Raw genomic sequence first — 22,511 nt, 5'->3', positions numbered from 1 at the left:
AACTACCCATTATACACATTCTGAGCGTATCTGGTTTGCCGTTTAAGGAATCCGGTAAGCTGGATTTATGTTACCACTAAGGCAAAAATTTGAATTTTGCCTAACCGGCTTGCCGGTTACGAAATCCGATAAGCCGTTTGCGTTCCGGATGCTTACTGCCCCGTATCCGGTTTTCTAGTTTTTTATATCCGGTAAGCCGGATGCTACAGTAACCTGCATAGTGCATTATTTTCTGAAATTACAGTTTGACCCCAAAACTTTACAAAACTATATTACGGCCCAAAAAGTTATAAAACTTTTTAAATAGGTCCAATTTTAGAATTTATAAGTAATGCTTTGCTAATCCCAAAACTTTCTGAAATTATGATATAGCTAAAAATGCTATGACACTTTTCAAATAAGTCCTCCAAAATTTCAAGCATTTATTTCAAAGTTTTCAAAATTCTTTTAATTAAACCATAAACTTTGAAAAACAACCAATTTCATAAAATTATTTTTCCATTAAATATGAAACATTTATAATGTGAAAATAATGATTTATTTAAAAAGAATAAAAACAATCAATTTCATAAAATCATTTTTCCATTAAATATAAAACATTTATAATGTAAAAATAATGATTTATTTAAAGAGAATAAAAACAATCAATTTCATAAAATCATTTTTCCATTAAATATAAAACATTTATAATGTGAAAATAATGATTTATTTAAAAAGAATATTAAATAATTTGAGCTTAAAAGATTAATCATTCTTAATTTTGTTTGTTATCATCAAAATCAATATTATGGAAACATATATGTTAACAATAGGGTCCACTAGTATCCAACGGCTGGATGCAACTATAACACGGTACCACAGTTGCACCACAGGTTTTTCCTAATTTCTAATAACATCATAATCAAAATTTTATCAACATTTATGCGAAGGAGTCCCCACTCTCCACCTGGGGGGATTTGGCATTTGATGAAAAAAGTTATGCTTATCCCCACCCACACGTTAGTGGTTGTAGTAGCATCTTTAATTTCCCTGATTCTACTCCACCGACGAACACATGTTTTGTAGTAACATCTTTAAATTCCCACACGTTAGGAATTTGGCTCATAATCTCAAACTCGTCGCATCTTTAACGTATGAGGTTGATGAATATATTCTTTTCTCATGTCAATTTAAAACTCCGAGTGTGTTTCCAACAATTGCTTTTCTTTTTCTATTTTTGGGTTTTTGAATCATAATTTTTCAATTCAATAATGGCCTCTTCAATTATAAAATATGGTAGAAGGGGATGGGGTGTAGTGAGATCTAGGCCTCCGCGACAACGGCATCTTTGGACGTGGGTTTCATCATTTCTCCTTTTTTATTTAAAAAAAAAATTACTTCTTGCATGATCTAATTGGTCTTGTTTCAAAAGAAACAAAAAATAATTAAAAAAATAACTAAAATAAAATAAAATAAATCATATCCTTTATCTTAATTGCTTTCATTTGTGATTGACATGTACTCATGCATTGTGTTTTTGTATATTTTTTTGATATGTTTCTTTAAGGGATAAACTAATTTTGTAGCAAAATTTTATTAGAGCTAGGATTATTTATATATGTTCTAATACTTTGCACATCTTACTATACACTCGTCTATCAAATTTTAACATTAATTTTTACTATTCATTAAAATATCAAAATAGTCCTTGTTAAACATTTTTCATAAAATTTTTTTATATACTGATATATTACAATCAAAATTCTATTCCAAGATAGTTCTTGCCTAAAATCTTTCATTGATGTTCATTTTTTTTATACACTCATATATTACAATTAGAATTCTACCAAAACTATCCTTGATAATTCTAACATGGTACAGCCCAAATTTCTACCCTTGCATAATACTAGAGAGATATTTATTCTACTGTTATTAATTGAGAGATAATTTTACTTCTAACTAATTTAATTGGGAGGAAAATCGAGAGAAATATCTACTCTGTCCTTATTAATTGAGAGATAATTTTACCCTTACCCAATTTAATTAGAAAGGAAATCGAATTCCAACAATAACTAGGACTCGAATCCATGCACTTAAGCTATCTTTAAGTTCTTGGACGCATGGTTATAATGTTCTTTATTTAAATCCTAACAAATGGTGGGACTTGAACTTGTGCCTACAAACATTGAGTGCTCAGGGGCTGCAAAATTTCATAACTTAATTTTAGTCGATGTGGCATGTGCCCTATCACATAAATGTAGATAACAATAATTAATACATTAACAAAATGAAAAATATTTGTTTACAAGATACAAATCCAATTTTTTTTGTGTGTGAGAGGGGATTTAAAAGCGAGAGACTAAACAAATGTGGTGAAAAACGACATTTATTACTAAAACTGAAAATACGAAGTCTAGGCAACTGAAAACATCTCTGTCAATTGCAATGAACAGATCACAACCCTTCATAATTAAACAAAATCAAACTTGAAAAAAAAAATCACACACACACACGCACGCACAAAACAATCACAAAAACTATTTGTTCTGATCATCCCTGCTTTTTTTTAGCGTAGCTCTTGGAATGAAAATTAACAAAAAGTGTCAAAAGAGAAGCATTAAACACAGCATTGAAGCACCAACCCAAAATCCCAGAGCAACCAAATCCCGTAAAATGATAATACAGCATCAAAACCGAAACAACAAAACTAAACACAAACTGAACAATCTGACAATCAGTGACCAATCTCTTCCACTTTGGCCTCAACCCCATCACACACAATAGATAGTACCCGTACATGATCACATGCACACTTGCATTGGTCACAAGTGAAATAGGAAACAAAGACTGCTTCGTCTGTAACCAAAGGTAGCACATTACGACGACGGTTGCATGGTGTTAGACGTGGAGGAACGTGAGCCGTTGGACGGAGTTTGACAAAATGATCAAAAGGGTGTCTACGAATTCGAGTATTTTGGAGAGGTAGAAGAGGTAAGCGTAGAAGAAGAGGGGGCCAGACGGAGAAATGGTGGGGGGGAAACAGAGGGTGTAATGGAGGTGGGGCAAATGGACGATGATGGAGAGAGTGCAACTAACGGCCATGATGAGGGAGAGGAGGAGGAGGGTGAGGTTATGGACGGCTGTGATGGGCTTGAGGATGTGGGGTCCAATGAAAGGTGATGATGGTGGTGATGTTGATGTTGATGTGTGGTAGAGGATGAATGTGAGGGAGAGGTAAGTGAGGATGGAGAGAATGAGGAAGTGTGGGGAGGAAGCTGGGGTTTGGTTTTGTGTCCATGTGAAGTTGAGGATTTGTGGGTGGTTTACAAGCCAATATTGGAGTGTTGAGGTGATTGAATTTGAAGCCATGGCTGGTTTTTAGAAGATAAGTTCCATAAATTTCTTGCCAGGAAACAAGGTGAATACCACCACCTCCCTACAAGTTCTTAGATGTCTCAAAGAGTTTGATGAGGATTTCCGTGTTGTATCTCTTCGACAGGCAGCAAAATTGGGCTATTGACTAGGATTAACTCCCAAGAAATTTATGCGGTCACCTTCTTCCGGGCTATCCTCTTTCTTCGCACTTTAGGAGCCCTTGCTTCCATTTCAACAGAGTCGACATTCCCTTGTTTGATGCCAAGGAGCCGAAGCCCAGAGACAATGGCATTCTTTGATATCAACCACCTTGGGGACTTTTGAGTTGAGCCATTGACATCCTGAGATGGCCTGTTGTAAGCCTTCTTGAAAAGGTCATCTGACTGAAGTAGCGGATCCACTTCCACTCCTTGCCAAGCAAGCCTTGATCTTTCTCCTAATTGGACATTAAGAACCCTGCATGGAATCCATTTGAGAAGTTGAACAATAGACAAAGTCCAACACATATAGGCAGTAAAGAAGAATTTGGACAGCGATTACTGATTGTTTACGCACAGGGCTGAACAAATGGGTTAATTAAGGCACTTAAAACTTGGAACCATATTCACCGCTTGTATTTCCTTAGAAAACTACCTCAGAGTTCAGTTAATTTAAAACCATCCTTACGTATTTAACTGTAAAACTAGAGAAATTGTACTTCCGTAGCGAAGTCTCGCTATTGTTAAGGATCTGGACTTGGAAAGGATGCAAGTTGATTAAGCAAAGAAAAATTGAAATAATACTCGGTGATAGATCTACACACTTCAATAGAAACCACACTAACATCATATCAGACAAATAAACAGATTCCCCAGTCAAAGTTTAACAAACAAAACATTAAAACAAGGGTAATTTGGTACGACCAGATTAGTCTATCAATGTATATAGAGATGTAGATCAATAAACAAATGCGTAAAAGAGATAGAGGGAGAGACCTCAAAGCAGTGCTTAAGAACAGTACTACTCCAATAACATCAAAATGGTTGATGACCGCTCTATCAAATCCACACAATAGCTGATATCTCATGTTTGTCACAGATAACCTGTCAGACATTAAAGGGAGTGGATTCTCTTTTACAAGGGTAATTTAATAAATGTTAAACTGGCTTAGACAGTAAACAGAACAATCTTCTAAGTTTTCTTTATTTATAACGAATAAGTGAACGAGGAATGAAAAGGAAGTTTTGCAACCATGTTTACCTGTCCTTTTTACCAGCAAGATAGTTTGACAAAGAACCTTGCACTTCTCCTGCACTTAATCCCACCATACACAACTCTGCAGCCTTGTAAAAAAGGGAGTGGATTCTCTTTTGCAAGTCAAATTCTCGAAATGGGTACCGCCGTTCAAATATATTGTTTGGGAGCTTTTGTAATGTAATTTGCAAGTCAAACCGGAAGGTGTTTCCATAAGAATGACAAGGAGCAAGCGACCAAACAACAAAAGCATTACATGCTGTTACTGTGAGCACATTTATTAGGGCAAAGATCCCATTCTTGCTTTATCCCATCACAACAGAAACAAACATTTATTAGCTTAATATATAAAATGAGAATAAAAAGGAAGGGGAGAGTTCCTTTGTTATGAGAGAAAAAACACCTCTCCTTGTGATTCTCCAACTCCCACAAAACAGTGCAACCAATTGTGGCAGCCTGCTCTGGTAGAAGTTTATACAAAAAAGCAGGATCTGCGAGCATCCTGTGGCAACAGCAGTCGATACATAAGAAATCTGATGAGAGATCCAACATCTTTAAACCAATCAAACATCACCGAACCATTGGAAAGTGTATACTTATAATTTTTCTTTTCCCCCAAAAACTTTGTCCAAGATAAATGAATGTATAAATCTCTTCTACTAGTCTAAGCTTTAACTGTTTTCAACTCCAAACGTCTAAATCCAACACAGATTCAAAACAGCCAAGATTAATGAGCGACAAAGCGATAAAAACACAAATCACAAAGCAATCAAAAAGCAAAACCCAACAGATGATAAATTAAAAGTAATTCCAGGAGCTCAACAAGAAAGACTACCTGCCAAAGAATGCCCTCGAGAATCCCTGAGGAAGTGAACGAGAGATGAACCTAGTAGTTGTTGGTTTGGCATTAATAAGACTTCAGAGGAACATGGCAATTATTATTAAGAAAACAATTCATTGCTAAAACAAAATTAACTTTCCTAACTTATTAAAATTTAACTGGAGAAAAATTGGAATACACGATGTTGTATCACATACGGTATTTAGACATCAAGAAAAGAACCCCTTTATCTGTGAACTATACTTGCCAGGAAATTAACACCAGGCGAATACCAACCCCTCCTACTATTTATTAGGTGTCTCAGAGTTTGATGAGGACTCCATACTGTGTATCTTCCACAGGCAGCAAAATTGGGCAATTGACTACATTAACTCCAAGAAATTCAGAGGGCGCTAATTAAATAACCTTTTAACAGTATCTTTTTATTCTTCTCCAATCTAATTTCAGTCACCATATAATCAATAGAAAACTTTGTATACAATGATTTATTGCATATTAAGATTGTATAGCTAAATTTTAATTGCCATACAAAATATGATATTAGCATTGGGAGACATTGTACAAGCTTTGAAGCATTACCACAAATGCTTTTTCAAACCCGTGAACATGATGCACCCGGGAGATGCAAGATATGAAATTGTTACTACAGCCAGCATTGAAACATTTGTTAAGAAAGGAAGTTCATGAAAATACGCCTTAACAATCATTAGATACTCGTCTTCAGGAATCAATTCATCTGTAATAACAATTTTCAAAGAGCATTAACTGCTTTAAGCTCCTCAACATCACAGACATCTTCAATTAAGAAAGAGCAGATCCGGCCATCACTATTCCTTCTACTGCTCTTTTGCTTTAGAGAACGCTTCAATTACAGAATGTGTGTAAGGCATTCTTGTTCAAGGTCCAGCGATCAAACCTTGCACAATAACAACAGAGGTAGTAGTTCCATCGCCAGCCTAATCCTTGGACTTGCCAATGTTCTCCACGAGTAGGAAATCAACCTAAAAAATAATAATGAGTTTGAAAAACTGTTTATGGCCCTAAAGAACTTGAAAATCAGAAAAAAGGATTAAGAATGAGTGACTAAACATTTTAATCGACTAAACATACAAAACTTGAAAACCCAATATTGAAGTACTCTGAATGACTGTGCAATTGCACGAGCTGGTGACAACTGCCTTTACTGCAAAGACTCTTTCAAACCCTTGGAGATGATAACCTGATAACGCAAAGAAACACAATGAATATTAAAGGATATTCTGACAACGCAAATTTGTGCCAACTATGAAGTGTGGCTACCTGCATAGTAGTGTCAACACCAAATTCCTGCCTCCATTGAAGCATATGATAATATTAGCACAATTCAATATGTTTATATAGGATAAATGATTCCAAGAATGAAACAAGATATAAATGATGATCTTAGCACCTTAACATCATGCAAAAATAATCATCATGTCTTTCAGGCAGCTGTCCATCCTCAATTGAAACAGAGCGGACCCGGCCATCGCTTCCTTCTTCAAAGTCCAGCAACCAAACGTTGCACAATAACCATAGTGATAATCCTTGGTTACCCTAATGTTCTCCATAGAGTCTTCAAAGTCAACCTAAAAATGAAATGAAAATGCAGTGCAGGTGGAAATGAAAATTCTAAAAATAAAATAAAATAAAAATGCAATGCTTGAGCTTGAGCTTGCTTTAACACCATCACAATAGCGAACTTTCATATATCTTTACTTCTCTGTGGTTCAATTATTTACTTCTCTGTTCTTGTTTATTCACAACAAGATATCAATAGAAGAAGATGGAAATGAAATTCTATAAAATAAAGCAAGTGAATTACCAGCAGAACATTTTAGCAATCCTTCGGCTAAAAGACATGATGATTATTTTTGCATGATGTTAAGGAAGTTTAAATTTGATAACTAGGAAGTTTAAATTTTAAATAACTTAAATTAAAATATATATACCATGATTGATTCTATAATTTTTATAACAGCATCATAAAGTGACCCATTAAATTAATGGTTAAAGTAAACAAAATTCAATATGCAAATCAAAATATTAGAAAAATATTATATATTCTTGTCAGACATTGGCAATATATAGAATTTTAATTTAAAATATAATTATTTTTATTAATTTCATTGCAAGCAACAACGAAGTAAATCAGAGGAGGAGGAGAAATTACCGGCGAGTGATATCTTACGGTGACCACTTGATGTGGGGAATGTGAGATATCTTCTGCAAGTCTTCTCCTTTCCCCTCTCTATAATGTTCTTCTAGAAGGTCACAGCCCAAAATTATCAATAGCTGCAGTGTTTGAAGAAGGTAATCCGGCAGCACCTTTAAATTGGGGCAATCAGAAATCCACAAAGAAGTAAGACGTGGTATGTCTGTTGTCCTGCGATCTTCTAGAATGGGCAGTTCTTCTAGAAGATCACAAGAACAAATACTCAGTTCCTGCAGTGCCGTCGTTTGAAGAAGGTAATCCGGCAGCGCCTTTAATTTGTTGCAAGAACTAACTTCCAAGAAAGAAAGACGGGGCATGATGGAGATGTTTTCCTTCATCGTAATCCTGTAATTCCACTCTTCCAATTCTTCCATTCCGTGAATTTCGAGTGATTTCAATTTGGGGAAGGCAAAAACTGATGGTGACGATGAAGATGAAGATGGGCCATCCTCACTGCTTTCTTCTATTCCCAAAAACTCATTACCCACTCTTTTTACACTTTTCAAGTTCTTTAGTTGGAGTTTTTCCAGAGGTAATTTTCCCAAAGGAGGCAAACGCTCACAGTTAAAACACAAGAGAAGTTTTAGTTCCCTTAGATTGGTTAGCGAAGTCAACCATTTGGGAAAAATGTTGCCTCCGTAGGATACAATCCGTAATTCCTCTACATTCAAAGGCGGTTGTAAGGCTTCAAGAAGTTTCTCATTCTTCCTCCTCCCTTCTTCATCTAACCCCTCTACAACTTCTGCGTCTTCTTCTTCTTCATCTTCCCAATCTTCATCTCCCCCATCAAACACAAGACACAAACGAAGGAGGTTTTCCATATTGTGGAGTTCTAATCTCTCAGCCTCATCTAAATGTGACACACTACTCAGCTCATCTATTACATAATCTCGAAGGAGTTGAAGATTTTTCAGAGATTCAAGCCTAGATGTACTGCTACCATCAACATCTCCTCCCACAACAAACCTGTCCAATGTTCGAAGACTGGTTAACCTGGCAATCCCTATTGGCATATGCTTTAACGGAGTTCTAGCATTTAGTAAACTCCTAATGTTCTTTAACTTCCCAATCCCCGCAGGCAATTCTCTAAGATATTCGTACCGCCTAATATCTAGCTTTTGTAAATTATATAATTCACACAAAGTCTCAGGTAGTCTCTCTATAGCTAGTCTAGACAAATTAAGGAATTTTAAATGTATCAATTTTCCGACATTTTCTGGAATTTCTCTAATCCTATTTGGGTAAAATTGCTTTATAACTAATGCCCTTAAACATGCCAATTTACTAAATAACTCTGCAAGGTTGCTACTACTAAGGGACAGATTATAAAATTCATCACTAATTAGGAGGGTACGCAATCTATTAAGTCCATGAATGGACATAGGAAATGAAGCGCCTCTTTTAAGCTTTAACCCTAAGTGACGGACTTTGTCACCAAAAGAGTTTATGACTGATTCTTTGGTACCGCTAATTTCTAGCCACAAACATTCTTTGCTACTCACAAATTGAGCAAAATCATGTACTATGTCATGCATCTTACACTTCACATATTCACCATCGGCACCATATATTTCAAACTCTTGAAAGAAAGAGCGTGTTGCTAAGATGTTGAAATACTCTTCTCCAATCATCTCTATTTCTTCGTCTTCTTCTGCATTAAGGTAACCTTGAGCCATCCAGAGATCAATCAATTCCTCTTTATCCATCTTGTAGTCTTTTGGAAAGACAGCACAATATGAGAAACACTGTTTTACCATAGAACTAGCGGACAAATCATTATACTCAACAACAAAGGAGCCAAAAGACCTTTCGTAATATCTTCTACCTTCCACATTTCACTCTCTAAAATTCTTTGCCACTCTTTTACTGTACGTTTAGAGCGCAAGAGATTCCCTATTACTTTTGCGGCAAGAGGCAGGCCTTTGCACTTGCGTGCAATTTTTCGCCCGATTAGTTCTAATTTTTCACAATCCTTGAAAGAGCGACCGAAAAATGCCAACCGCTTGAACAACAACCAGCATTCCTCTTCAGCTAGTTGTTCAATGGAGATAATATCTAACTCTATTGTTCGCATCATACGTGCAACTGACTCATTACGTGTGGTAACCACAATTTTACTTCCGGGAAGACCATTCTTTAGACAAAAGAAGAATTGATCCCATATATTATAATTCCCATCCCATACATCATCTAAGACAATAAAAAAATTTTTTCCTTCAATTGATCTATGGATATGGCTCATAAGAGATTGGAATTCGCTTAAACCAGAAGTTGACTCGCCTAGACCTTCAATGATTGCTTTAGCAACCCTCATCTCATCAAAAGTGTCTGATACACACACCCATATAACTTTTTCAAAATTTCTTTTAACCTCATCATTATTATAGGCTAGTTGTGCAAGAGTGGTTTTACCTATACCCCCTAACCCAACCAGTGAGATGATATGAGGATGTTGTTCGCCACTCTCACCCAACAACTTACCTAACAGCTCATTTTTCTCGTCATCTCTACCAAAAACCTCTCCCTCATCAATCAAGGAGGTGGTTCGCACTCGCTCTGGTTTCTTAACATTGTTACTCACATTCTCAACAAATTTAAACATATCTTTTCGAGTGGCAACACCATCTAGCTTTTCACTGATTTCGCTAATCTTGACAGCAACATCATCACGAAGAATGAGTTGTTTGAAACCACCTAAGTAGTTTGAGGCAGCACGAAAGAAGGAACATACCTTCTTCTTAGGAGGAGCAAGAGCAAGAGCATCGTCATCATCGCCGCCCTCATCAAGCTGCAATTTCCTTGTTTCAGTGATCCACTCTTCCAACACATCTTCAATGTCGTAGGATGCGTCTCTGAGCTGATCCAGCCAAAGAGTAACAGCTTTGTCCTGCTTCATTTGCCTCTGCTCTGCATCTTCCAGTACAGCTTGAATGGCTTGAAGATTGGTAGTAAGCTTTCCCACTTCTTGTTCGACACCCGTCACAAGCCTCCACTTTTCTTTCACCTGATCTTGAGCAATGGATTTCAGCTGGTCCAAGAGAGAGGAAACGATCGCATGAGCCATTCTGATATTAGATCAAATGGTAAATGCAGCAATTGCTTTTCTTGCTGCTAAAATGCTCAGAGGAAAGTAGGTTTTATGTATTCTGTGAGAATGTTCATTCAAGCATGTTTGCATTCTTCTTATACCATATGAAATATTTAATTTTTACCCTTGAGTCAATGTCAATGTGAACGTTCTTTCGTGCTGCAAATTAAAGGAGTCACCATCTGGGGCTAGCTTTCTGATCCACCACCTCAATAATTGCACAGCATCTGCCCTCTGTTTCTCTTATTCATAATAATTCATTGTTAATTCTTCAGAGTACACAGCATCAGCACTTGTAAAATTCCTTACATTTGTATTTAGTTACATGCTGCTCTTGAGATAATTAGTAACAAAATATTTGTAAACTGCAACAAAAAGCTCAGTGCAATCTATCTATGAATCTTGCGAGTTCACATATAATACAGTCGATTTTGGTCGGGACCGTGCGAGTGAAATTTTTGATAAAATCATCTCCTGACAATTTATTTATTATATTTTTCAATTTATCCATACTAACGTATGGATCCATTCCTTTTATTATCAGGTAGGCCAAAGCCATTTGGACATTTGAAAAAGTATGTGATTCCGTTTTAGTCTATTATGTCACGACAAAAAGAGAATTGGAAAATGTAACATTCTCAAATTAATTTGTAGTGGAAAAGAGAAAAATAAAACAATAGTTGGAAAAATCATGCAGCCGACCCTTTTAAACAGTAGTTATTCTGTCATTAATTTTTTTTTATTTAATTAAGAAAAGGGAGAAAAGATAGCATATGTTATGATTATTGTGAATTTTCCATCCCCTATATAAATTCTTAAATTTATTTAAATTGTGAGTCATAGTAGTATATTACCTAAATTATGTTATCAGGCCATGTTCGGATACTGGGAGTAAGTATGGAATTGGACTAATTTTGTGATTAAAAATTTATCTCATGTTTGGTAAGCTTAATTGAATTGGATTTAGGAACTAAATTTAAATTTATTCCTAAAATTATGGGATTAAGAATCCTAATTTACACATTACTTTAGTTGAGATAAGATTAAAGAAAAAAAGTTATCCATTTATGAGACTTTAATTTATGTCATTATTATTTATTTATACTTAATATTAATTAATTTTTTAATTTATGATTTACTTAAAATTTATATTTATCTATTAAATTGGAACTTTACTTCAACTAACTCTTGAGATTAATTTTTCATTACTTGCGTATTTGATAATATGTCAATAAAATTAACCATTTAATAATTTCTTTCATTATTGATTGTATTAAATTTAATAATCACTAATATAATATTAAAAATCATCATGGAAGTTACTGTTTTGCTGGAATCGGGACCAATTTTTTGATAAAAAATTCGTTATAAAATATGCAATTAAAGTCGAGTAAGATCAAGTAAAGTAACACCTTGTATGGTAAAGTACATCGAGTAAGGATTTCTATAATCGAGCTAGAAAGTACAATTAAAATTAGATAAGAGTGCCGCGGAGCATAATTTTAAAGTTACAGTATCAAAGTATTTAATAAATATTTATTATTGTGACTTAAAAATTAAGTTGGGAGTATAAAAAAATCAATGATACATTTATTAATTTTATCAAAATTATTAATTAAAAATCATATATACAACACTAGATCAACATTTATATTATAGTTTCAGTTCCTTTTTCACAATAACTATAACTGCAACACGGTAGTACTAAATAGGAAGTCGAGTGCGATCTAGTAATTAAAAGCGCTATGGTTTTTTGGCATTACAAGATGATTCAAACTTGAACTTGCCATCAAAAGTGTATCAAAACAATCACAGAGACACTCTGTTTGACAAATCTGCAGTAGAATTTGCACAATTTAACTGGGTTGCAGAGAGTGAATAAGATTCCAAAGCAACAGGCAATTATTGTTATTAAGAAAACAATTCATCGCTAGAACAAAATTAACTTTTCTAACTTACTAGAATTTAACTGGAGAAAAATTGGAATATACGAAGTTGTATCACATATAGTATTTAGACATCAAGAAAAGAATCCCTCTATCAGTGAACTATACTTGCCAGGAAACACGGTGAAATACCACCACCTCCCTACTAGTTCTTAGATGTCTCAAAAGAGTTTGATGACGACTTCCGTGTTGTACCTCTTCGACAGGCAGCAAAATTGGGCTATTGACTAGGATTAACTCCCAAGAAATTTATGCGGTCACCTTCTTCCGGACTATCCTCTTTCTTCGCACTTTAGGAGCCCTTGCTTCCCCTTCAACAGAGTCGACATTCCCTTGTTTGATGCCAAGGAGCCCAAGCCCAGAGACAACGGCATTCTTCGATATCAACCACTTTGGGGACTTTTGAGTTGAGCCATTGACATCCTGAGACGGCCTGTTGTAAGCCTTCTTCAAAAGGTCATCTGACTGAAGTAGTGGATCCGCTTCCACTCCTAGCCAAGCAAGCCTTGATCTTTCTCCTAATTGGACATTCAAAACCCTGCATGGAATCCATTTGAGAAGTTGAACAGTAGACAAAGTCCAACACATATAGGCATTAAAGAAGAATTTGGACAGAAATTACTGATTGTTTACGCACAGGGCTGAACAAATGGGAATCTTAAGGCACTTAAAAGTTGGAACCATATTCACCACTTGTATTTCCTCAGAGAACTATCTCAGAGTTCTGTTAATTTAAAACTATTCTTACGTATTTAACTACAAAACTAGAGAAATCGTACTTCTGTAGCGGAGTCTCACTATTGTTAAGGATCTAGACTTGGAAAGTATGCAAGTTGATTAGGTAAAGAAAAATTGAAATAATACTTGGTGATAGATCAACACACTTCAATCGAAACCACACTAACATCATATCAGACAAATAAACAGATTCCCCCAGTCAAAGTTTAACAAACAAAACAATAAAACAAGGATAATTTGGTACGACCAGAATAGTCTATCAATGTATATAGAGAGGGAGAGACCTCAAAGCAGTGCTTAAGAACAGTGCTACTCCAATAACATCAATATGGTTGATGACCGCTCTATCAAATCCATTGGAAATTGTATACTTAAGAACAAGAGACTAATCATTTTAATCGTAACGAAACATGCACACTATGAGTAAGTGAGCCTTCGAATGAAAATCTAAATCCTTGCAGCCTGCGTCATGCAGCTTCTCCCAATGAGTAAGTGAGCCTTGAACAGTTATCACTCAGCTCAAACTAAAATGAAATTACTGTGGACATGTGAATTAAAAATAGATATAACAAACAATGAAAAACAGAGCTAAAGAAGAACTTACCTGTGCGTATGCTTTTTCATAATCTTCAATTGCATAACAAACAATCTTTCTTAATCTGGGAACTTTAAAATTGAAATTTAGTGCAAATGCTTTTTCTTAATCTTTCAATTCACATATGAGAGCCTGATAACACAAGGAAACACTGTAAGTGAATTGTCAACTGTGACATATTTTGGGTAAAAATTATCAACTGTAGTTATCTGCATAACATTTAGTGTCAACCCCAAATTCCTTCCTGATCCGTGGAAGCATTTCAGCCCACAGACGGTTAGCTTTGTCAATATACGGCAACTCAGGATTCTATATTTAAACTATGATGTTTGATGACTTGCTGATACAAAAGACATTGCCCCAAGCACTTTTTTACATTAGCTAAAATCAAGCCAGTCACTTCCATTTGTTGCAGTTTTAATGCAGAAAGAAAAAAAGGGGAAAAAAATCTGCAAGATGCCACTTGTAATACCGCATGTTCGCAGAAGCAGAGTTAAATAATTACAAAATTACATTCTTTATTGCACAAAAATGATATATAGCAAAACAAGCATAAGGAAATAACAATATAATTTTACATTGTTCAGCTTTTGGTCTACGTCACAGTCAGAGACGTGAAGAGAATTTTACTAAGAAATAAGAGTGTACTAATGTTAAAGAAAAACATTCAGTAATCGCTGATATATGCTTAATTTCTCACCCACTAAGGACGTTCAATTCACTCAAATGAAACTTTCACAGGAAGGTCTCATTATTAAGGCTTTAGCTTCACTTCACATGCTCAACAATTCAAATTTGAGGATGATATTTCTCAAAATGGAGGGCTCTATTTGGCTTGCCAACAATCTTCCTCACCACTATCATCCTTGCTATACCGGTTGCACTGAACAATCTTCATTCTGACATTTGCCATATTAACCTGAGTACACAAGAATCCGAAACAACTGTTAGAAATTTTAATCTTTATATATAGCCAAAATGGTGAATAAGATGTTGAACATGATAACAAAAACCTGATTTAATAAATAACTAAGCGGCCGATAACAAGCACAGAATCTCATCGTGTGGGGGAAAGCCTTGACAACAGAAGATGGTGCTTTCATTCAAGCAATGATAACTTTCCAATCTCATAAGGTAGCTTAATGCCCTTTTAAGAACATCTGCACCAGCCTGACAATTATTGATGGAAATTCAAATTCAGAATCATGTTCGTATGAGAGATGAAATGTAATGAGCGACTTGGCCACTATATATGCATTTATCATCTTCAATTTGCTCATCTTTGTCTAGAGTATTGCTTCTGCGTTAACTTAATTAGCGTGCAAGCCACCTGAAAATGGTTTTAAATAATGAGAGTCTGAATTCGAATGAATTAATCAAATATGATGACAGAAAATACAAAAGTAAAATAACCACAAGAAGTAGAAATATACTTTTGTTAGATTTAGAGCATAATTCTTCTGTCAAGTTCTTTTCCATTAGCCTTGTTTCTGTGTGTGCTCAAACGCAATTCCTCAACCCTCAAGATAGTTTCTGCAGACCCTGAAAACTGGTTGTGGCCCTAAGGAACTTGAAAATTAGAAAAGATTCAGAATGAGTGACTAAATATTTTAATCAAAACTAATTAAACATACATGCCCTGAAAATCTGAAACTGAATTACTCAAAGAAACATAGTCAATATACGAAGATGATTTTACTAACAAGTGAGTGCTTACACATATTGGAAGGATAATGATTACTCATAACCCAAATCCCCAACACTCCCTAATATCTCACTCAAGTGAGTTCGAGCTCCCAGAATTCACTACTGTGAAACTCTTACAACAAAATTCCCTTCAAAGATTCTCTACTCAAATTTGATGATGATGACCCTCGAAAGGAGGCAAAAAATCTAACACTGATCAAATTGGCTTGTGAACAATTAATCTTACTGGCCATCATGCATACCAGGTGTGGTGAACAATCTTCATTCTGACATTTGCCTTAATAAGCGGCTTAGTATCCTTAACCTGATAACTTACACAAACAAAAACAACTTGCTTAAAGTTTAATATTTAGAGGCAGAACAGTAAAGAAGATGATATATATTGATACTAAAATTTGACCTGTGTTATCCTGATGTCAAGAATCACAGCATCTCATGTGGGCAGAATCTTTGCAGTACAAGATGCTTGCAAAATTGAAGCAGCATCTTATCACCTGTAATTTAATTAAGACAATAACTTTCCCCAACCATTTCAATGCATTATTGGCAACTAAATTCAGAGGGTGCTAATTAAATACCCTTTGAACAATATCTTCTGATTCGTCTCCAATCTGACAATTATTTCGAAAATCTAAATGACAATCACGCATCGATGGCATCAAAATTTGGCTACAAAGCAGCCTGGAAAAGGCTTTACTCTCTTAATGAGAGCATGAATTCGAAACAAATATGATGAATGAAGAAAATAAGGCATAATACCACCAAAAGTAAAACTTTTTCCCAGTGCTCTATGTTTCTGTTTGTGCTAAAACCAATGGAAACCGATGGAAATGAATTTCTGGGAATTCGACATATCAGCGAAAACAGGTATTCTGTACAAGCAAAGTAAAATAGGGTTACAAAAATTTTTAAGATTGATATGATAATTAAAATTTCAGTCACCATATAATAAATAGAAAACTTTGGACACAATGATTTTTTGCATATTAAGATTGCTATACAAAATATAATATTAGCATTAGGAGACCGCACCAAAGCATACCGAATTGAATGTGCCTTTTCACAGCCATTTTACAAGCTTTGAAGCTTTACCACAAATGCTTTTTCCAACCCGTGAACATGATGCACCCGAGAGATACAAGCTATGAAATTGTTACTACAGCAAGCGTTGGAACATTTGTTAAAGAAGGAAGTTTATGAAAATCCGCCTTTGGATACCCGTCTCCTGTAATCAATTTCATCCGTAATAACAATTTTCAAGAAGTATCAACTGCTTTAAGTTCATCGACATCACAGAGATCTTCAACTAAAATAGAGCAGATCCGGCCATCACTATCCCTTCGACTGCTCTTTTCCTTAGAGAATGCTTGAATTACAGAGTGTGTGTAAGGCATTCTTATTCAAGGTCCAATGATCAAACCCTGCACTATAACAACAGAGGTAGTAGTTTGTTCGCCAGCCTAATCCTTGGTCTCAAGAATGTCCTCAACAGGGTACTCGAAATCAACCTAAAAATTAAGAATGAGTTGGAAAACTGTTTATGGCCCTAAAGAACTTGAAAATCAGAAAAGATTACGAATGTGTGACTAAACATTTTGCTCGCAACTAAACATACAAACCTTGAAAATCTAATTTTGAAGTACTCTTGAATGAATGAGGAATTGCACGAGCTGGTGCCAACTAAGTTTACTGCGAAGTCTCTTACAAATCCTTAAAGATGATACTTTACATACCACAATAACCTGATAACACATAGGAACACAATGAACATTAAAGTGTGTTCTGACAATGCAAATTTGTGGAAATTATCAGCTGTGGTTACCTGGACAATATTGCCAACACCAAACTCCTTCCTCAATTGAAACATATGATCAGCCCACAAATGCTTTGCTTTGTAGCTTTTGAGAGCCTGAAATTTTTATCACAACCAACAATGAAAATTGGGTGAAAAAATTGATAATATTAGCATAATTCCATATGTTTATGTAGGATAAACCGATCAAAGAATGAAAAAAGATAGAAACAGAGCAGACCCAGCCATCACTTTCTTCTTCAAAGTCGCACAATAACCACAGTGGTAGTCGTTCCACTGCCAGCCTAATCCTTGGTCACCCCAATGTTCACCATGAAGTATTCAAAGTCAACCTAAAAATAAATAAAAATGCAATGCAGGTGGAAATGAAAATTCTATAAATTAAATAAAATAAAAATGCAATGCTTGAGCTTGAGCTTGCTTTAGCATCATCGCAATAGTAAATTTTGATATATCTTTACTTCTCTGTTCTTGTTATTCACAACAAGATATCAATAGAAGAAGATGGAAATGAATTCTATAAAATAAAGCAAGTGAATTACCAGCAGAACATTTTAGCAATCCTTTGGCTAAACTTTTCATTTTCATAGTCTTGCTCTCCTGCGTGCATCATTAGAACCAAATTAGCGTGGACCTGCGAATTGCTAGTGTAGTTCTGACATTTCCTCGAATCCCTGGTGAACATAATTAAACTCGTATGAAATAAAACAAGGTGGGCTAATGACATTTAGTTTTCAACATTACTGCAAATGTATCACAGAGATTTTGTCTCTCAGGAAGTTACACATAACATTTCTATGATATTGTATGAACTTTTACAAAAGAGCACATATTTTTTAAAAGTAAATAAATATAGAAATTTCAACAGACTACACTTGTATTTTTTTATTATTTAATCTTTAGAAAACAAGTTTAACAGATTTGATAACTAGGAAGTTTTTCATATTTATACCATGATTGATTTTATATAAAATTTTAAGTCAAAATATAATTATTTTTATTAATTTCATTGCAAGCAACAACGAAGTAAATCAGAGGAGGAGGAGAAATTACCGGCGGCAACAGCGACCACTTGATGTGGGGAATGTGAGATATCTTATGCCAGTCTTCTCCTTTCCCCTCTCTATAACGGTTTTCCAAAAGGGGACATCCCCAAATTGTCAATTTCTGCAGCGTCGTCGTCCGAAGAAGGTAATCCGGCAGCACCTTTAATTTGGGGCAACAACTAATTTCCAAGGAAGAAAGACGTGGTATGGCTGTTGTCCTGTGATCTTCTAGAATGGGCAGTTCTTCTAGAAGATCACAAAAATATATACTCAGTTCCTGCAGTGCCGTCGTTTGAAGAATGTAATCCGGCAGCGCCTTTAATTTGTTGCAAGAAGAAATCGTCAAGGAAGAAAGACGTGGCATGATGGAGATGTTTTCCGTCCTCGTAATCCTGTAATTCCACTCTTCCACTTCATCAAATTCCTCAATATTGAGAGATTTCAATTTGGGGAAGGCAATAACTGATGATGACGATGAAGATGAAGATGGGTCGTCCTCACTGCTTTCTTCTATTCCCAAAAACTCATTACCCACTCTTTTTACACTTTTCAAGTTGTTAATTGTGAGTTTTTCCAGAGGCAATTTTCCCAAAGGAGGCAAATGCTCACAGTTAACGCACGAGGAAAGGCTTAAATCCCTTAGATTGGTTAGCAAAGTCAACCATTTGGGAAGAATGTTGCCTCCGTAGGATACAATCCATAATTTCTCTACACTCAAAGGCGGTTGTAAAGCTTCAAGAAGTTGTTTGTCTTTCTCATTCCTCCTCCTCCTTTCTTCATCTTCCCCATCTACGACTCCATCAAACACAAGATCTACGACTCCATCAAACACAAGACGCAAACGAAGGAGGTTTTCCATATTGTGAAGTCCTAATCTCTCGGCCTCATCTAAATGGGATACATTACCCAGCCCTTCTATTCCACATTCTCGAAGGAGTTGAAGATTTTTCAGAGATTCAAGCCTACACGTATTGCTACCATCAACACCTCCACCCACCACAAACTTGCCTAATGTTCGAAGACTGGTTAATTTGGAAATCCCTACTGGCATGTACTTCAAAGAACGAGTTTTATCATTCAGTAAACTCCTCATGTTCATTAACTTCCCAATCCCCGCTGGCAATTCTCTAAGATTTCGGCACCGCCTAATATCTAGCTTTTGTAAATTATATAATTCACACAAAGTCTCAGGCAGTCTCTTTATACACAGTCTAGACAAATTAAGATATTTTAAATGTATCAATTTTCCAACATTTTCTGGAATTTCTCTAATCAAATTTGGGTGATTAGGACAAAAAGGTGGGGACAGTTGTCTTATAACTAATGCCCTTAAACACGCCAATTTACTAAATAACTTCCGAAGGATGCTACTATTAAGAGATGGATTGGAAGGACTTTCATCATCAAATAAAGATGTATTGGAAAGACTTTCATCATAAATTAAGAGGGTACGCAATCTATCAAATTCAAAAAAGGACATAGGAAATGAAGCTCCTCCTTGAAACTTTAACCTTAAGTGACGGACTTTGTCACCAAAAGAGTTTATGACTGTTTCTTTGGTACCATTTATTTCTAGCCACAAACATTCTTTTCTACTTATAAATTGGGCAAAATCATGTACTATGTCATGCATCTTACACCTCAGAATATCATCATCGTCATTTTTCTGAAATTCTTGAAAGAAAGAGCGTGCTGCTAAAATGTTGAAACACTTTTCCCCAATCATCTCCATCTCTTCGTCTTCTTCTGCATTAAGGTAACCTTGAGCCATCCACAGATTAATCAATTCCTCTTTATCCATATTGTAGTCTTTTGGAAAGACAGCACAATATGAGAAACACCGTTTTACCACAGAATTGGAGGGTAAATCGTTATAACTCAACAACAAAGGAGCCAAAAGACCTTGCCCAATCTCTTCTACTTTCCACATTTCACTCTCTAAAATACTTTGCCACTCTTTTTCTGTACTTTTAGAGCACAAAAGATTCCCTATTACCTTTGCAGCAAGAGGCAAGCCTTTGCACTTGTGTGCAATTTTTCGCCCCATTGGTTCTAATTTTTCACGATCCTCAAGAGAACGACTGAAAAATGCTAACTGCTCGAACAATGACCAGCATTCCTCTTCAGCCAATTGCTTAATGGAGATAATATTTGTTGATCTCATCATACGTGCAACTGACTCATTACGTGTGGTAACTAAAATTTTACTTCTATGGTGACCATTCTTTAGACAAAGGAAGAATGGTTCCCATTTATTGTAATTCCCATCCCATACATCATCTAAAACAAGAAAAAACTTTTTTCCTTCAATTGATCGATGGATATGGCTCATAAGAGATTGGAATTCACTTAAACTAGAAGTTGACTCACCTAGACCTCCAATGATTGCTTTCGCAACCCTAATCTCCTCAAAAGTGTCTGATACACACACCCATATAACTTTTTCAAAATTTCTTTTCACCTCATCATTATTATAGGCCAGTTGTGCAAGAGTGGTTTTACCTATACCCCCTAACCCAACTAGTGAGATGACATGAAGGCCTTCTTGTTGTTCACTACTTTCACACAACAATTTGCTTAAGAGCTCATTTTTCTCATCAACTCTACCACAAACCTTTCCCTCATCAATGAAGGAGGTGGTTCCCACTAGCTCTGGTTCCCTAACATTGTTGCTCACATTCTCAACAAATTTAAACGTATCTTTTTGGGAGGCAATATCATCTAGCTTTCCATTGATTTCCCTAATCTTGACGGCAATGTCATGACGAAGACTAAGTTGTTTGAAACTACCAAAGCAGTTTGATGCAGCACAAAAGAAGGAGCGTACCTTCTTCTTATGAGGAGCAAGAGCAAGAGCAGTGTCATCATCAACGCCCTCAATCTGCAATGTGAGCCTTGCAGTGGTCCACTCCTCCAACACGTCTTCCATGTCGTAAGATGCGTCTTTGAGCTGATCCAGCCAAAAAGTAACAGCATTGTTGCGCTGCATTTGCCTTTTCTCTGCATCTTCCAGCACAGCTCGAATGGCTCGAAGATTGCTGGTAAGCTTTTTCACCTCTTCTCGGACACCAGTCACAAGCCTCACCTGCTGTTTCACTTCATCAGCCGCAACAGAGATCAGCTGCTCCAGGAGAGCGGAAACGATCGCATCAACCATTCTGATATTAGATCAAATGGTAAATGCAGCAATTGCTTTTCTTGATAAAATGCTCAGAGGAAAGTAGGTTTTATGTATTCTGTGAGAATGTTGATTCAAGCATGTTTGCATTCTTCTTATACCATATGAGATATTTAATTTTTACCCGTGAGTCAATGTCAGTGTGAACGTTCTTTTGTGATGCAAAATTAAAGGAGTCCCCACAGGAGTTACCGTCTGGGGCTAGCTTTCTGTTCAACCACGTCAATAATTGTACAGCATCTGCCCTGTTTGTCCGATTCATAATAATTATTCAAACTACTGAGCATCTGCTCCACCACCTCAATAATTGTACAGCATCTGCCCTATTTTTCCGATTCATCATTATTATTCAGACTACTGAGCATCTGCTCCACCACCTCAATAATTTAACAGCATCTGCCCCGTTTCTATGATTCATAATAATTATTCAGACTACTCAGCATCAGCTCCTGTAAAACCTTAAAGCAATCCACCGAGAAATCTTCTGAAGTTATATATAATAGATTAATTTGATCTAGAATAATCTTAGTGCTGGAACAATTTCAAAATAAATGATGTCTTATTATAAAGACATGTCTAATTAATTTTGATATTTAATAAATATCATATTAATTTTGATATTTAATAAATATCATACTATGGTCTATGACTTACCTCATATTACCAAAAAAATATGTGAAAGATAATTAAGGAATAAATCTTTCAACAACGATTTATAAAATTGCTTTTGATAAAACTG

General features: G+C 35.6%; 3 protein-coding genes and 1 pseudogene across 5 annotated transcripts; all 4 read right to left on the bottom strand.

Moving 5' to 3' along the window:
* Window positions 1-2,491: 2,491 nt before the first annotated feature.
* LOC112098555 lies at window positions 2,492-3,355 on the bottom strand (annotated as a pseudogene).
* A 3,657-nt stretch (window positions 3,356-7,012) lies between these two features.
* LOC112098550 (disease resistance protein RGA2-like) lies at window positions 7,013-21,890 on the bottom strand. 3 transcript variants are annotated; one of them, XM_024185144.1, is made up of 10 exons: window positions 18,602-21,890; window positions 18,091-18,222; window positions 17,769-17,880; window positions 17,558-17,644; window positions 17,355-17,477; window positions 16,778-17,243; window positions 16,495-16,607; window positions 16,314-16,366; window positions 16,136-16,229; window positions 15,698-16,039 (listed from the first exon to the last, which is right to left on the bottom strand). In XM_024185144.1, the coding sequence occupies exons 1-2, from the start codon at window positions 21,749-21,751 to the stop codon at window positions 18,193-18,195; spliced, it is 3,180 nt and encodes a 1,059-aa protein (XP_024040912.1). In that variant the 5' UTR covers window positions 21,752-21,890; the 3' UTR covers window positions 15,698-16,039; window positions 16,136-16,229; window positions 16,314-16,366; window positions 16,495-16,607; window positions 16,778-17,243; window positions 17,355-17,477; window positions 17,558-17,644; window positions 17,769-17,880; window positions 18,091-18,192. The 3 variants fall into 3 exon arrangements, with proteins under 3 accessions (XP_024040914.1, XP_024040912.1, XP_024040913.1); XM_024185145.1 differs by lacking the exons at window positions 15,698-16,039; window positions 16,314-16,366; window positions 16,495-16,607 and having other exon boundaries at window positions 16,215-16,229; XM_024185146.1 differs by lacking the exons at window positions 15,698-16,039; window positions 16,136-16,229; window positions 16,314-16,366; ... (3 more) ...; window positions 17,558-17,644; window positions 17,769-17,880 and adding an exon at window positions 7,013-7,035.
* LOC112097897 (putative disease resistance protein RGA4) lies at window positions 7,634-9,367 on the bottom strand. Its single transcript, XM_024183489.1, has one exon. It carries the CDS (start codon window positions 9,365-9,367, stop codon window positions 7,634-7,636), a length of 1,734 nt encoding a protein of 577 aa, XP_024039257.1.
* LOC112097896 (putative disease resistance protein RGA3) lies at window positions 9,412-10,725 on the bottom strand. The gene has a single exon (XM_024183488.1). The coding sequence runs from the start codon at window positions 10,723-10,725 to the stop codon at window positions 9,412-9,414; it is 1,314 nt and encodes a 437-aa protein (XP_024039256.1).
* Window positions 21,891-22,511: the final 621 nt, after the last annotated feature.

Source organism: Citrus clementina, unplaced genomic scaffold (genome assembly GCF_000493195.1).
Source record: "Citrus clementina cultivar Clemenules unplaced genomic scaffold, Citrus_clementina_v1.0 scaffold_5, whole genome shotgun sequence".
Classification (NCBI taxonomy): Eukaryota; Viridiplantae; Streptophyta; class Magnoliopsida; order Sapindales; family Rutaceae; genus Citrus; species Citrus x clementina.
This window is presented reverse-complemented; position numbering and strand designations above follow the sequence as displayed.

Coding starts and splice junctions, on each gene's coding strand:
- LOC112098550 (XM_024185146.1), bottom strand. CDS start 21,751: ATGGTTGATGCGATCGTTTCCGCTCTCCTGGAGCAGCTGATCTCTGTT. Junction 18,223..18,601: donor AGTGGTCGCTGTTGCCGCCG/GTAATTTCTCCT, acceptor TATGTTCACCAG/GGATTCGAGGAAATGTCAGA.
- LOC112097896 (XM_024183488.1), bottom strand. CDS start 10,725: ATGGCTCATGCGATCGTTTCCTCTCTCTTGGACCAGCTGAAATCCATT.
- LOC112097897 (XM_024183489.1), bottom strand. CDS start 9,367: ATGGATAAAGAGGAATTGATTGATCTCTGGATGGCTCAAGGTTACCTT.